We start from the raw sequence: 16,001 nt of genomic DNA on the forward strand, positions 1-16,001 counted from the left end.
CTTTGGACCACCCTTATGGCAGAAAGTGAAGAGGAACTAAAAAGCCTCTTGATGAAATTGAAAGAGGAGAGTGAAGAAGTTGGCTTAAAGCTCAACATTCGGAAAATGAAGATCATGGCATCTTGTCCCATCACTTCATGGGAAATAGATGGGGAAACAGTGGAGACAGTGTCGGACTTTACTTTTTGGGGCTCCAAAATCACTGCAGATGGTGATTGCAGCCATGAAATTAAAAGATGCTTACTCCTTGGAAGGAAAGTTATGACCAACCTAGATAACATATTGAAAAGCAGAGACACTACTTTGCCAACAAAGGTCTGTCTAGTCAAGGCTATGGTTTTTCCAGTGGTCATGTATGGATGTGAGAGTTGGACTGTGAAGAAGGCTGAGCGCTGAAGAATTGATGCTTTTGAACTGTGGTGTTGGAGTAGACTCTTGAGAGTCCCTTGGACTGCAAGGAGATCCAACCAGTCCATTCTAAAGGACATCAGTCCTGGGTGTTCTTTGGAAGGAATGATGCTAAAGCTGAAGCTCCAATACTTTGGTCACCTCATGCGAAGAGTTGACTCATTGGAAAAGACTCTGATGCTGGGAGGGATTGGAGGCCGGAGGAAAAGGGACGACAGAGGATGAGATGGCTGGATGGCATCACCGACTTGATGGACATGAGTTTGGGTGAACTCCAGGAGTTGGTGATGGACAGGGAGGCCTGGCATGCTGCAATTTATGGGGTTGCAAAGAGTCGGACACGACTGAGCGACTGAACTCAACTGGGCGTACCATATTGTATAAATTTCTTATTCAGGCTTAACTGACATACATTAATATTAGTTTCAGGTGTAAAACATAGTGATTTGTTATTTGTATATATTGCAAAATGATAACCACAAGAATCTAGTTAACATCTATCATCACAAATAGTTACAGAATTTAATACTGTTTTGATCACTACAGCTTTGTAATATAGTTTGAAATCAGGAAACATGATACCTCCAACTTTATTCATTGTTCTTAAGATTTCTTCAACTATTTGGGGTCATTTGTCTACCATTCAAATTTTAGGATTGTTTTATTTTGGTGAAAATTGTTGTTAGAATTTTGATAGAGGTTGCACTGAACCTGTAGATGGCCTTGGGTAAAATGGACGTTTTAACAATATTAATTCTTAACAATAATTCTTAACAATATTAATTCCATAAACATGGGATATCTTTTCATTTATTTGTGTCTTTCTCAGTTTCTTTCTGGAGAAGGCAATGGCAACCCACTCCAGTACTCTTGCCTGGGAAGTCTCATGGATGAAGGAGCCTAGTAGGCTGCAGTCCATGGGGTCACTAAGAGTCAGATAGGACTGAGCGACTTCACTTTCACTTTTCACTTTCATGCATTGGAGAAGGAAACGGCAACCCACTCCAGTGTTCTTGCCTGGAGAATCCCAGGGACAGGGGAGCCTAGTAGGCTGCCGTCTATGGGGTTGCACAGAGTTGGACACGGCTGAAGTGACTTAGCAGCAGCAGCAACAGCAGCAGTTTCTTTCCTCAGTGTCTAACAGTTTTCAGTGTATAATTCATATCCTTGATTATATTCTGTTCTTTTTAATACGGTTGTAAATGGGAGTGTTTACTTAATTTGTTTTACTGATAATGTATTATTAATGTCTAGAAACACCAACAGACTTTCTTATTTTGACTGTGTGTCTAGAAACTCTACTAAATGTATTAGTTCTAACAGGATTTGTGTGTGTGTGTGTGTGTGTGTGTGTGTGTGTATGTGTAGTTTTAGGATTTTATTTGTATAATATCTTGTAATTTGGCAATAGTGACAGTTTTACTTGTTGTTTTCCCATTTTGAATGTCTTTTTTTTCCTTGTCTCATTGCCTTGAGTAGGACTTCCATACTATGCTGTATGAAAGTGGTGATAGTGGGCATTTTTGGCTTATTCTTGTTCTTTGAGAAAAAACTTTTCATCTTTTTAACAGTGAATGTGATGTTAGGTGTGGGGTTGGATGTGGCCTTTATTGCTATATGTTACCTTCATACCCACTTAGTTGAGAGTTCTTAAAAATCATAAATGGATGTTGACTTTTGTCTATTTTCTATTTATTATCCTTGTTCACTGTTTTTAAAATCTTCCATTTTCCTTTTTTTCTTTTTGCTTTCTGTGGTTTTAACTGCACATTTTATATTGTTTCATTTTCTCTCCTTTCTAGAATAGTAATTGAATTAAAAATTTAAGCAGACGCCCTAGAATTTATAATATACACATTTACAAGTACTTTTATTGTAATGGAGTTTGAATTAACTACACTAAACTAACTTAACTAAAGAACAAGCTAATCTACTTTGAAAAATTTTCAGGCTTACCTGGGATATGTTTTCATTAGGTATGGAAATACATGCAGATATGAGAATGGCTGTCATCCAGAAGTTTACTGTACTTACAGTTCCCTAGAAACAAGAAATATGCTACAGCATTCAGAGGCCACATAAAAAAACACCAGGTTTGATCAAGAAGCATAGGAGGCAGAGGGAAATGTGGTCAAGAGCCTCTTACAATTTTGTTGGGAAGAAACGGGAGAGGTTAAACAGGTCTCCAGTTGGCTAGTTTCAACAGGCCATGAGGCATAGAAGCTGTCCTTAGTTGTCTGGTACCTAGCCCTGGAGTGACCTTGGCAGGTGGATAACAGCCTGGTGTATGTGAGTCTGATAAAGTGGATGGTAAGGTATATGGGCTCTGGATTGACTGGTTTGCGTATGAAAGGTACATTTGTAGGTGAGTTGGCTGCGCTTTGCTGGAGCAGCCGTGAAGAGATACCCCACGCCCAAGGTAAGAGAAACCCAAATAGATGGTAGGTGTTGCAAGAGGGCATCAGAGGGCAGACACACTGAAACCATACTCACAGAAACTAGTCAGTCTAATCACACTAGGACCACAGCCTTGTCTAACTCAAGGAAACTAAGCCATGCCCGCAGGGCAACCCAAGACTGGTGGGTCAAGATGGAGAGGTCTGACAGAATATGGTCCACTGGAGAAGGGAATGGCAAACCACTTCAGTATTCTTGCCTTGAGAACCCCATGAACAGTATGAAAAGGCAAAATGATAAGATACTGAAAGAGGAACTCCCCAGGTCAGTAGGTGCCCAATATGCTACTGGAGATCAGTGGAGAAATAACTCCAGAAAGAATGAGGGGATGGAGCCAAAGCAAAAACAATACCCAGCTGTGGATGTGACTGGTGATAGAAGCAAGGTCCGATGCTGTAAAGATCAATATGGCATAGGAACTTGGAATGTCAGGTCCATGAATCAAGTCAAATTGGAAGTGGTCAAACAAGAGATGGCAAGAGTGAATGTCAACATTGTAAGAATCAGCAAACTAAAATGGACAGGAATGGGTGAATTTAACTCAGATGACCATTACATTTACTACTGTGGGCAGGAATCCCTTAGAAGAAATGGAGTAGCCATCATGGTCAACAAAAGAGTCTGAAACCCAGTACTTGGATGCAATCTCAAAAACGACAGAATGATCTCTGTTCGTTTTCAAGGCAAACCATTCAATATCACGGTAATCCAGATCTATGCCCCAACCAGTAACGCTGAAGAAGCTGAAGTTGAACGGTTCTATGAAGACTTACAAGACGTTTTAGAACTAACACCTAAAAAACATGTCCTTTTCAATACAGGGGACTGGAATGCAAAAGTAGGAAGTCAAGAAACACCTGGAGTAACAGGCAAATTTGGCCTTGGAAAGTGGAATGAAGCAGGACAAAGACTAATAGAGTTTTGCCAAGAAAATGCACTGGTCATAGCAAACACCCTCTTCCAACAACACAAGAGAAGACTCTACACATGGACATCACCTGATAGTCAACAGCGAAATCAGATTGATTATATTCTTTGCAGCCAAAGATGGAGAAGCTCCATAAAGTCAGCAAAAACAAGACCAGGAGCTGACTATGGCTCAGATCATGAACTCCTTATTACCAAATTCAGACTCAAATTGAAGAATGCAGGGAAAACTGCTAGACCATTCAGGTATGACCTAAATCAAATCCCTTATGATTATAAAGTGGAAGTGAGAAATAGATTTAAGGGCCTAGATCTGATGGATAGACTGCCTGATGAACTATGGAATGAGGTTCATGACAGTGTACAGGAGACAAGAATCAAGACCATCCCTATGGAAAAGAAATGCAAAAAAGCAAAATGGCTATCTGGGGAGGCCTTACAAATAGCTGTGAAAAGAAGAGAGGTGAAAAGCAAAGGAGAAAAGGAAAGATACAAGCATCTGAATGCCGAGTTCCAAAGAATAGCAAGAAGAGATAAGAAAGCCTTCTTCAGCAATCAATGCAAAGAAATAGAGGAAAAGAACAGAATGGGAAAGACTGGAGATCTCTTCAAGAAAATTGGAGATACCAGGGGAACATTTCATGCAAAGATGGGCTCCATAAAGAAAAGAAATTATATGGACCTAACAGAAGCAGAAGATATTAAGAAGAGGTGGCAAGAATACACAGAAGAACTATACAAAAAATATCTTCAAGACCCAGATAATCATGATGGTGTGGTCACTCACCTAGAGCCAGACATCTTGGAATGTGAAGTCAAGTGGGCCTTAGAAAACATCACTACGAACAAAGCTAGTGGAGATGATGAAATTCCAGTTGAGTTATTTCAAATCCTGAAAGATGATGCTTTGAAATGCTGCACTCAATATGCCAGCACATTTGGAAAACTCAACAGTGGCCACAGGACTGGAAAAGGTCAGTTTTCATTCCAATCCCAAAGAAAGGCAATGCCAAAGAATGCTCAGACTACCGCACAATTGCACTCATCTCACATGCTAGTAAAGTAATGCTCAAAATTCTCCAAGCCAGGCTTCAGCAATACGTGAACCGTCAACTTCCAGATGTTCAAGCTGGTTTTAGAAAAGGCAGAGGAACCAGAGATCAAATTGCCAACATCTGCTGGATCATGCAAAAAGCAAGAGAGTTCCAGAAAAACATCTATTTCTGCTTTATTGACTATGCCAAAGCTTTTGACTGTGTGGATCACAATCGACTGTTGAAGATTCTGAGAGAGATGGGAATACCAGACCACCTGACCTGTCTCTTCAGAAATCTGTATGCAGGTCAGGAAGCAACAGTTAGAACTGGACATGGAACAACAGACTGGTTCCAAATAGGAAAAGGAGTACGTCAAGGCTGTATGTTGTCATCCTGCTTATTTAACCTATATGCAGAGTACATCATGAGAAATGCTGGGCTGGAAGAAGCACAAGCTGGAATGAAGACTGCCTGGAGAAATATCAATAACCTCAGATATGCAGATGACACCACCCTTATGGCAGAAAGTGAAGAGAATCTAAAAAGCCTCTTGATGAAAGTGAAAGAGGAGAGTGAAATAGTTGACTTAGAGCTCAACATTCAGAAAACAAAGATCATGGCATGCGGTCCCATCACTTCATTGGAAATAGACGGGGAAACAGTGGAAACAGTGTCAGACTTTATTTTTTTGGGCTCCAAAATCACTTCAGATGGTGACTGCTGCCATGAAATTAAAGGACGCTGACTCCTTGGAAGAAAAGTTATGACCAACCTAGTTAGCATATTCAAAAGCAGACATTACTTTGCCGACTAAGGTCCATCTAGTCAAGGCTATGGTTTTTCCTGTGGTCATGTATGGATGTGAGAGCTGAACTGTGAAGAAGGCTGAGCGCCGAAGAACTGTGGTGTTGGAGAAGACTCTTGAGAGTCCCTTGGACTGCAAGGAGATCCAACCAGTCCATTCTGAAGGAGATCAGCCCTGGGATTTCTTTGAAGGACTGATGCTAAAGCTGAAACTCCAATACTTTGGCCACCTCATGCGAAGAGTTGACTCATTGGAAAAGACTCTGATGCTGGGAGGGATTGGACATAGAAGGAGAAGGGGACGACAGAGGATGAGATCGCTGTATGTTATTACTGACTCGATGGATGTGAGTCTGAGTGAAATCTGGGAGTTGGTGATGGATGGGGAGGCCTGGTGTGCTTCTATTCATAGGGTTGCAAAGAGTTGGACATGACTGAGCAACTGAAGTGAGCTGAACCGAACTGTCTACTCTGTGAAGCAATTGGAGAGCTCTTAAGAGTGTCAGACCTCCAAGTTGGTAGGGCACTAGATATGAAAGCATCAGAATACAGAAAATGTGATACTAATAAACCTAGTCTTTTTGTGCTTTGAAATATTATCAAACTTTTGACATAACAGAAGAAGAGACTTTTAGAGCTTAGGGCATAAGTTTTGCTAATCAGTATAGGAAACATTTTACCCTGAGAGTTAAAAGGAGAAACCCAAGTAAAAGTATAAGGATTTCTTATAAGCCAACCTGTAACTAAATTTCCCATTTGTATGATGTTAGCAAAAGAAATATATCTGAAATTTCTAGAGGCTGTAGCAGTGTTTGTGCAGTTATAAATTGTATTAAAATTATATGTGTTTTTTGGACAATAATATCTTGCTGTATTTGGGGAGTAAAGGTGGCAAGTCAGTCAGGCAATTTATGTTGTCGTAAAGTGTCAGTAGATTGGTTTGGTAAAGCACATTTGAAGATTCATGGGTTTTGTATGTATTCAAAGGGAAGTGGTGGTTGTGGTGGTCATGATCATGGATGTAGGGTGGGAGGTTGTACAGTGGTGGAAAACTATAGAAAGCAGTAGGAGAAGGCACTGGGGAGTGAGTGGCCCTCTTCCTAGGGTCAAGGGTGTTCACTAGGGAAAGCAATAACCTCCACCAGTGTTTAGAACAGCACAGATTTTCATTTAGACATGGAGTGTAGGGATATATACTTTGATAGAAAACAGATAAGTATACCCTTGTCATGGGCTATAAAGAGAGCAAGTTCAGGAAATGCAATAGAGTCCCTAATATCAAAGTAAGAAAACCATTACATGACTTGTGTGCCATTTTTACCTTGGGAGCTGCAGTCCCTGGGCATGCCTGGGGTGGTAATTTTAGTGTTTGAGAAGTGGTCTCCGTGCAGGATGCAGAATCATCTCCAACAGGCAGGTCTTAGGCTGGAGTGATATTATTTGAGGTGACACCATCTCTACCAGTGAGATCCTGGACCAGCCAGTGTTGTTTGGGGGTATAGAACTAGGATATCCTTTTGAAGGTGATACTGACTTGAGTTAATGCACGTTTTATTTTCGTGGCTCTGTGGTATTAAAATGATGCTAAAGGCCTTGTATCATTTGAAGGCAACGTTGGGCCTGTGACTCTGACTTATAGATATCTGCTAACTCAAGGGGCTTGTGGATATACAGCAAGCAAAAGTGACGTTGGCATCTCTGCAGAGCCTGACTGGCACAGCCCGTTATGTGTGGCTTGATCTAAAAGTGTTCAACAGTCTGAGGTTTTGCCCTATTAGATGATGGCAAGAGTTCTGTTATAAATACGTTTTAAATTATAGGACCTGATTTTGGTTTATGTTGTTAAGAGAAAGTCAGGTTCTTTGCCATTTGAAATATTTATACCTGTGTTAAGGGCTCCATAATCATGCTGAAGGCAGGCACCCTAATTTGGCCAGTCAGGATGGGCCTTTTTCCTCAGTTGTTGGTTTGATTGATGAGAGGCGAGCTAGCGAAGTCTTTGGTTTGTAAGGTTTGTATTAGCCAAACTTGAAGGCATGTGGGCCTCAGCATTTGCCATGTCTGGTTGGAAAAATGGCTTACTTGAAAGATTTGGGCCTCCAAAATATTGAGACCAACAGTAATGAGATGAACAGTCAACAGAATGTTGTATAGCTGCACTTGAGAGGCTTTTGTTTTTCATTTGTTTGTTTTTGTGGTAATGAAACTTTAGGCTCAAATGGATCTCATATCAGATTAGCAACTGCTTAGACCATGAGGAAATCTGTGGTTAATAGAACTCAGAAGAATATGTATCTGAATCTGGTCTCAAACCCTTATGGGTTGGGGCACGATAAAAAATTTCCAGCAGTAGGGGAGACATAATTAAAGGGACTTACCAGTGAGTCTTTATATACATGAAGACGAGACATAACCCCCTTTAAACACAGAGACGGGAAATGGGAAAATGTTTTAAAGTTTGTGTGGTGTGAGTCAGACAAGGATCCTTGAATTAAGAGAGATTAAGAGCTTGAGCAATATAGATACGCATTTAGGGGTTAATTTGTTGGACCACAGTTTGAAAAAGAATTGTTTGAAGAAACCATTATGTCTCTCAATTAAACTACTGATCTGGACCCTATGCAGACATGAAAGTTTAATTGAATGCCTTTTCCAAGAGATCAGCATTATGTCTTCTGAGAAATAAAGTCTGTTCCTTAGTTAGTATTTTTTTTCCCTTTTCTTACCATTAATGATGTCTGTAACTAGGAAGAATAAAATGTGTCCTGTCAAGAGCTTCTGTTTTGTCCTAAGAACTGCTTTTGATCAAAACCTGGGAGCCAACAAAACAAAACAAAACAAAAAACCTGGGGACCTCAAGAGTGTCATACTGAGTGAAATAAGAGAAAGAGAAATATCACATGGCATCCCTTATATGGAGAATCTAAAAAGAAATGAACAAGTGAACTTATTTACGAAACAGAAAAAGACTCACAGGCTTAGAGAATGAATTTTTGGTAACAGAGTTGGGGGGAAGGGTGAGAGGAAGGGATAGTTAGGGAGTTTGGGATGGACATGTACATCTTTTCCTCTAAACTGTTCTTGCCATTCCCTCACAATGTCACCTTGCTCTTGATGCATCAAGAACCCAAATACTATTTTTAGAGCAGTTTTAGGTTCACAGCATCATTGAGATGGAAGTCCATGTATTCCTTTCACCTGCACATGCACAGCCTTCTTTGGTATCAGCATTACTCACCAGGGTGGCATACTTCTCACAATTGGTAAACATACACCCACCCATTAAAATCAGCCATATATATATATATATTTTTTTTTTCTGCCTTGGGGTTCAATCCCGTTCTACATTCTATGGATTTGGTCAAATAATGACATGTATCCATCGTTGTGGTATCATGCACAGTATTTTCACTGCCTTAAAAATCCTCTATGCTCTGCCAGTTAATTTCTCCCCTCCTCACATGTGACCATCAGTTCAGTTCAGTCACTCAGTCGTGTCCAGCTCTTTGTGACCCCACGAATCGCAGCACTCCAGGCCTCCCTGTCCATCACCAACTCCCGGAGTTCACTCGGATTCACATCAACCGAGTCAGTGATGCCACCCAGCCATCTCATCCTCGGTCGTCCCTTTCTCCTCCTGCCCCCAATCCCTCCCAGCATCAAAGTCTTTTCCAGTGAGTCAACTCTTCACATGAGGTGGCCAAAGTATTGGAGTTTCAGCTATAGCATCAGTCCTTCCAAAGAAATCCCAGGGCTGATCTCCTTCAGAATGGACTGGCTGGATCTCCTTGCAGTCCAAGGGACTTTCAAGAGTCTTCTCCAACAACCACAGTTCAAAAGCATCAATTCTTTGGTGCTCAGCCTTCTTCACAGTCCAACTCTCACATCGATACATGACCACTGGAAAAACCATAGCCTTGACTAGACGGACCATAGTCAGCAAAGTAATGTCTCTGCTTTTGAATATGCTATCGAGGTTGGTCATAACTTTCCTTCCAAGGAGTAAGCGTCTTTTAATTTCATGGCTGCAGTCACCATCTGCAGTGATTTTGGAGCCCCCCCAAAATAAAGTCTGATACTGTTTCCACTGTTTCCCCATCTATTTGCCATGAAGTGATGGGACCAGATGCCATGATCTTCATTTTCTGAATGTTGAGCTTTAAGCCAACTTCTTCAATCTCCTTTTCACTTTCATCAAGAGGCTTTTTAGCTCCTCTTCACTTTCTGCCATAAGGGTGGTGTCATCTGCATATCTGAGGTTATTGATATTTCTCCCAGCAATCTTGATTCCAGCTTGTGTTTCTTCCAGCCCAGCGTTTCTCATGATGCACTCTGCAAATAAGTTAAATAAGCAGGTTTGTCACATACAGCCTTTATGTACTCCTTTTCCTATTTGGAACCAGTCTATTGTTCCATGTCCAGTTCTAACTGTTGCTTCCTGACCTGCATACAGATTTCTCAAGAGGCAGGTCAGGTGGTCTGGTATTCCCATCTCTCTCAGAATCTTCCACAGTTGATTGTGATCCACACAGTCAAAGGCTTTGGCATAGTCAATAAAGCAGAAATAGATGTTTGTCTGGAACTCTCTTGCTTTTTCCATGATTCAGCGGATGTTGGCAATTTGATCTCTGGTTCCTCTGCCTTTTCTAAAACCAGCTTGAACATCAGGAAGTTCACGGTTCACGTATTGCTGAAGCCTGGCTTGGAGAATTTTGAGCATTACTTTACTAGCATGTGAGATGAGTGCAATTGTGCGGTAGTCTGAGCATTCTTTGGCATTGCCTTTCTTTGGGATTGGGATGAAAACTGACCTTTTCCAGTCTTGCGGCCACTGCTGAGTTTTCCAAATTTGCTGGTGTATTGAGTGCAGGACTTTGACAGCATCATCTTTCAGGATTTGAAATGGCTCGACTGGAATGCCATCACCTCCACCAGCTTTCATCTTTTATTTTTCCCCCCAGAATGTCATATAGTTGGAATCATACAGTATATGTCTTTGCAGGTTGGCTTTTTTCATTTAGAATTATGCACTTAAATTTCTTCCTTGTCTTTTCATGACCTTGCAACTCATTTCTTTTTAGGGCTGAATAATATTCCATTGTCTGAAACATGCCCCAGTTTATCTATTCACTTACTAAAGGACATCAGGAATGCTTACAAGTCTTGGAAGTTATGAATAAAGCTGCTGCAAACATCTATACAGATATTGGGAATGGCCCTAAAGAAAACAACCATGCCTACTGAGGGTGTTTTAGTTATCTGTCACTATAGATTACTAATTAGTTATCTATTCCTATTACTATGTAACTGGTTGTACCAAACTGTATCACATGGAAACAACACTGTTCTGTGGATCAGGAATCTAGAAATAGTTTAGTGGGTGAAATTAAGATGCTAGTTGTGATACTCTAAGGTTCAACACAGAGGGAATTTGCTATCATGTGGCTGTTGGAAGACCTCAGAAAATATTTCCCAGCTCGCTTCTGAGGGCCTCTCCACAGGCCTGCTTCATGATATAGTAGCTGTCTTCCCCCAGGATGAATGAGCGAAAAAGACATAGGATCCAAGAAGTCACTTTTTTAATATTACTTTTCTTGGAAATGATTTGTTGACTACTTATGACTTCTGCTTTATTGACTATGCCAAAGCCTTTGACTGTGTGGATCACAATAAACTGTGGAAAATTCTGAAAGTGACTGGAATACCAGACCACCTTACCTATCTCCTGAGAAATATGTATGCAGGTCAAGAAGCAACAGTTAGGACTGGACATGGAACAACAGACTGGTTTGAAATAGGGAAAGGAGTACATCAAGGCTGTATATTGTCACCCTGCTTATTTAACTTATATGCAGACTACATCATGTGAAATGCCAGGCTGGATGAAGCACAAGCTGGAATCAAGATTGCTGGGAGGAATATCAGTAACCTCAGATATGCAGATGACACCACCCTTATGGCAGAAAATGAAGAGGAACTAAAAAGCCTCTTGATGAAAGTAAAAAAGGAGAGTGAAAAAGTTGCCTTAAAGCTCAACATTCAGAAAACTAAAATTATGGCATCTGGTCCCATCACTTCATGGGGAAAGATATGGGGAAACAATGGAAACAGTGACAGACTTTGTTTCCTTGGGCTCCAAAATCACTGCAGATGGTGACTGCAGCCATGAAATTAAAAGATGCTTGCTCCTTGGAAGAAAAGCTATGACTAACCTAGACAAGATATTAAAAAGATATTACTTTGCCAACAAGGGTATGTCTAGTCAAAGCTATGGTTTTTTTTGAGTAGTCATGTATGGATATGAGAGTTGGACTACAAAGAAAGCTGAGCACCAAACAATTGATGCTTTTGAACTGTAGTGTTGGAGAAGACTCTTGAGAGTCCCTTGGGTTGCAAGGAGATCCAACCAATCCATCCTAAAGGAAATCAGTCCTGAATATTCACTGGAAGGACTGATGTTGAAGCTGCAACTCCAATACTTTGGTCACCTGATGCGAAGAACTGACTCATTGGTAAAGACCCTGATGCTGGGAAAGATTGAAGACAGGAGGAGAAGGGGGTGACAGAAGATGAGATGGTTGGATGACATCACCGACTCAATGGACATGAGTTTGAGTAAGCCCCGGGAGTTGGTGATGGATAGGGAGGCCTGGCGTGCTGCAGTCCGTGGGGTCGCAAAAAGCTGGACACGACTGAGCGACTGAACTGACTGACTGAATGACTGAAAATGATGACCTGTCACTTCTGCTATATCAAATTAATTAGAATCGTCAGGAAGTCCAGCCTACAGTCACTGGAATGGGAATACACAGGGACATAAATATCACTGGGACCTATTTTAGAGACTGTTTACTATACAGAGAATGTAGGATTGATTGTTAAAAGATTATAAAAGCGTTTTGTTTAAAATAATTCAAAGAATTAATGCCTTATGATGATTAAGCCCTATTTTATTTGCTAAGACAGGCGGTATTGTCAGTTAATAGTATCTTGAAATTAAAGTGTTGTGTTGCTCATCCATTCATGTTTAATAATACTTGTATAACTCTACTACAGATGTACCGGCATAAGTATCTTGGCTGCATTTTATGAATGTTTTTTATATACTAATTTTTGATTAAGTATATAATTTTTTATAACTGAATATGATCCTTAGCTAACTAATTTTCTTTTATTTCCCATATATTTAGTATGTAGAGGGTTTATCATTGGAGTCATATGCTGTCAGTATCGTGCAGTTGCTTGGCCTTAATGTGGGAATGAATTATGATAATACTGAGATCTGCCATTGTTCAGGGGATGTTTGCACAATGTCACCAGAAGCTTTGTAAGACAATTTTCTTTATTAAATACACACTGTACTTAAATTTTTGTGGGGGGTGGTGGTTAGGAACTTTATGTTTCTATTAATCAAACTGAGTTAATTGATAGTCATAGAGAACTATACCCAACTTTAGGATACACATCCTTTTCAAGTTCAGATGGAACATACACCAAAATAGTCCCAAATCCCCACACCTCTCTATGCCTCAGGACATTTCTCTTCCTCCTTCCTGTCTTCCAGAGTCTGACTTCAGTTTTTATCTGCTGGCTAGATTGAAGGTACCCTCTGGGGCATGACGTGTGAATTGTGTGATTTCAGTGATTCTGTGTGAAATCAAATGCTTTAATATTTGCATTATACAATGTAAGGATGGATAGTGCAATTCATGTGAACAATTTATTTTTTAATTTTAGAAAGACATTAAGTTGCAAATAAATAACTATGCCCCACTGAGAGAGACTGCTGAAAAAGGGAAACCAAAATAACCTCCAATTAAAATAAATAAATTTATATTTTAAAAAAGCTTTTTTTTTTTAAATTAGTATCATTTAAGGGGTCCTGCATTTCCATTTTGCATTGGTTCCTGCAAATCATGTAGCCACTCCTGGTTGAGCCACATCACTGCCAAGACTTGTTATGCTCAGTTTGTTTAATATGAATTATTTTGGGGTTGTAAAGTTACCTCATAGTAATTTTAATCTGAATTTTCGAGGAAGCTAATGATGTTGAACATATTTTCATGCTTTATAGCTTTTTGCTTTATATCTTATTTGAAGAGCCTATTTCAATATCTGTCCATTAAAAAAATTAGATTTTCTATGTTCTAGCTATTAGTTCTTTGCCAAATAAATGATTTTTTAGTACTTTATCCTTAGGGTACCATTTAAAAATTTTTTAAATTTTATTTTAATTGGAGGCTAATTACAATATTGTATTGGTTTTGCCATATATCAACATGAATCTGCCACGGGTGTACACGTGTTCCCCATCCTGAACCCCCCTCTCACATCCCTTCCCATACTATCCCTCTGGTTCATCCCAGTGCACCAGCCCTAAGCATCCTGTATCCTGCATTGAAGCTGGACTGGCGATTCATTTCTTATATGATATTATACATGTTTCAGTGCCATTCTCCCAAATCATCCCACCCTCTCCCTCTCCCACAGAGTCCAAAAGACTGTTCTATACATCTGTATCTCTTTTGTTCTCTCACATACAGGGTTATCATTACCATCTTTTAAAATTCCATATATATGCGTTAGTATACTGTATTGGTGTTTTTCTGGCTTACTTCACTCTGTATAATCGGCTCCAGTTACATCCACCTCATTAGAACTGATTCAAATGTATTCTTTTTAATGGCTGAATAATACTCCATTGTGTATATGTACCACAGCTTTCTTATCCATTCATCTGTTGATGGACATCTAGGTTGCTTCCATGTCCTGGCTATTATAAACAGTGCTGCGATGAACATTGGGGTACATGTGTCTCTTTCAATTCTTGTTTCCTTGGTGTGTATGCCTAGCAGTGGGAATGCTGGGTCATAAGGCAGTTCTATTTCCAGTTTTTTAAGGAATCTCCACACTGTTCTCCATAGTGGCTGTACTAGTTTGCATTCCCACTAACAGTGTAGGAGGGTTCCCTTTTCTCCACACCCTCTCCAGCATTTATTGCTTGTAGACTTTTGGATCGCAGCCATTCTGACTGGCGTGAGATGGTACCTCATTGTGGTTTTGATTTGCATTTCTCTGATAATGAGTGATGTTGAGCATCTTTTCATGTGTTTGTTAGCCATCTGTATGTCTTCTTTGGAGAAATGTCTGTTTAGTTATTTGGCCTATTTTTTGATTGGGTAGTTTATTTTTTTGGAATTGAGCTGTAGGAGTTGCTTGTATACTTTTGATATCAGTTGTTTGTCAGTTGCTTCATTTGCTATTATTCTTAGGGTACCATTTTTAAGATAAAGTTTTTAATTTTGGTGAAATACAGTTAGTCAATTTTTTCTTTATGTATTGTGGTTTTATAATTTTTTATTCAGTTTTGTAATACATTTCAAGTTGATTATTGTGTATGTGTTTAACTTTACTTTAATTTTTGCTCTATGGATTTCCAGTCATTCCAGTAGCACTTGTTGACAAGACCTTCCTTTCGTCCACTTAATTGCCTTGGTGACTTTGTAAAAAACCAATTTACCTTAAATGTGTGAATTTTTATTGGGCTCTCTATTTTATGTCATTAATCTGTATGGTTATCCTTATAGAAAAACTTTCTATCTTTATTACTGTAGCTTTATATTCAATTTTTAAAATCAGGTAGCTTAAGTCCCCAAGTTTTTTGTCTTTCCAGAATTGTGGTCCTTTGCATTTTCTTAAACATTTTTTGGTCAGATTTCCAATTCTTATGAAAACTTTTGAGATTTTTAAAATTTGAAATATAGTTTATTTATCACATTATGTTAGTTTCAGGTACATAGCATAATATGACTTTTGGTGAATATAAATATATAAATCTCTGAATCACAGTGTTAATCAGGCTATGCCACATTTCCATCTGCATGGAAATTTCTTTTGTGAACTTTGCTGTGCTTAGTTGCTCAGTTGTGTCTGATCTTTGCGACCCCATGGACTGTAGCCCGCCAGGCTCCTCTGTCTATGGGGATTCTCCAGGAAAGAGTACTGGAGTGGGTGCCATGTCCTCCTCCAGGGGATCTTCCCAACCGAGGGATCAAACTCCGGTCTCTCGCATTGCAGGCAACTTCTTTACCATCTGAGCCACCTTGGCTGTCTTTTTACCTTCTACCCTCCTCCAGGCAACTGCTGATCTGATTTCTATCAATGCAGTTAGCTTTACTGGCTCTAGAATATTGTGTAAATTGCATGATGTGTACTCTCTTTTGAGTGTTCACGCTATAAAGTTAAAATTACTCTCAATTATGTAAACATTTTTTTCTTTTAATTATTTGAATATATTTGTAATGGCTCCTTTCAAGTATTTCTGTGTCAGATCTAACACCTGGGCCATCTCAGTGTTGCTTATTATTG

General features: G+C 39.7%; 1 protein-coding gene across 1 annotated transcript in view; it reads left to right on the top strand.

Moving 5' to 3' along the window:
• Positions 1–16,001, top strand: part of LOC138430922 (disintegrin and metalloproteinase domain-containing protein 5-like) — a 94,852-nt gene that overhangs the window by 35,066 nt on the left and 43,785 nt on the right. Inside the window, exon 9 of the mRNA XM_069572945.1 lies at positions 12,824–12,960. Within this exon, the coding sequence (XP_069429046.1) occupies positions 12,824–12,960 (137 nt within the window). The remainder of the gene's footprint in view (positions 1–12,823; positions 12,961–16,001) is intronic.

This window comes from Ovis canadensis, chromosome 26, assembly GCF_042477335.2.
Source record: "Ovis canadensis isolate MfBH-ARS-UI-01 breed Bighorn chromosome 26, ARS-UI_OviCan_v2, whole genome shotgun sequence".
NCBI classification, from domain to species: domain Eukaryota; kingdom Metazoa; phylum Chordata; class Mammalia; order Artiodactyla; family Bovidae; genus Ovis; species Ovis canadensis.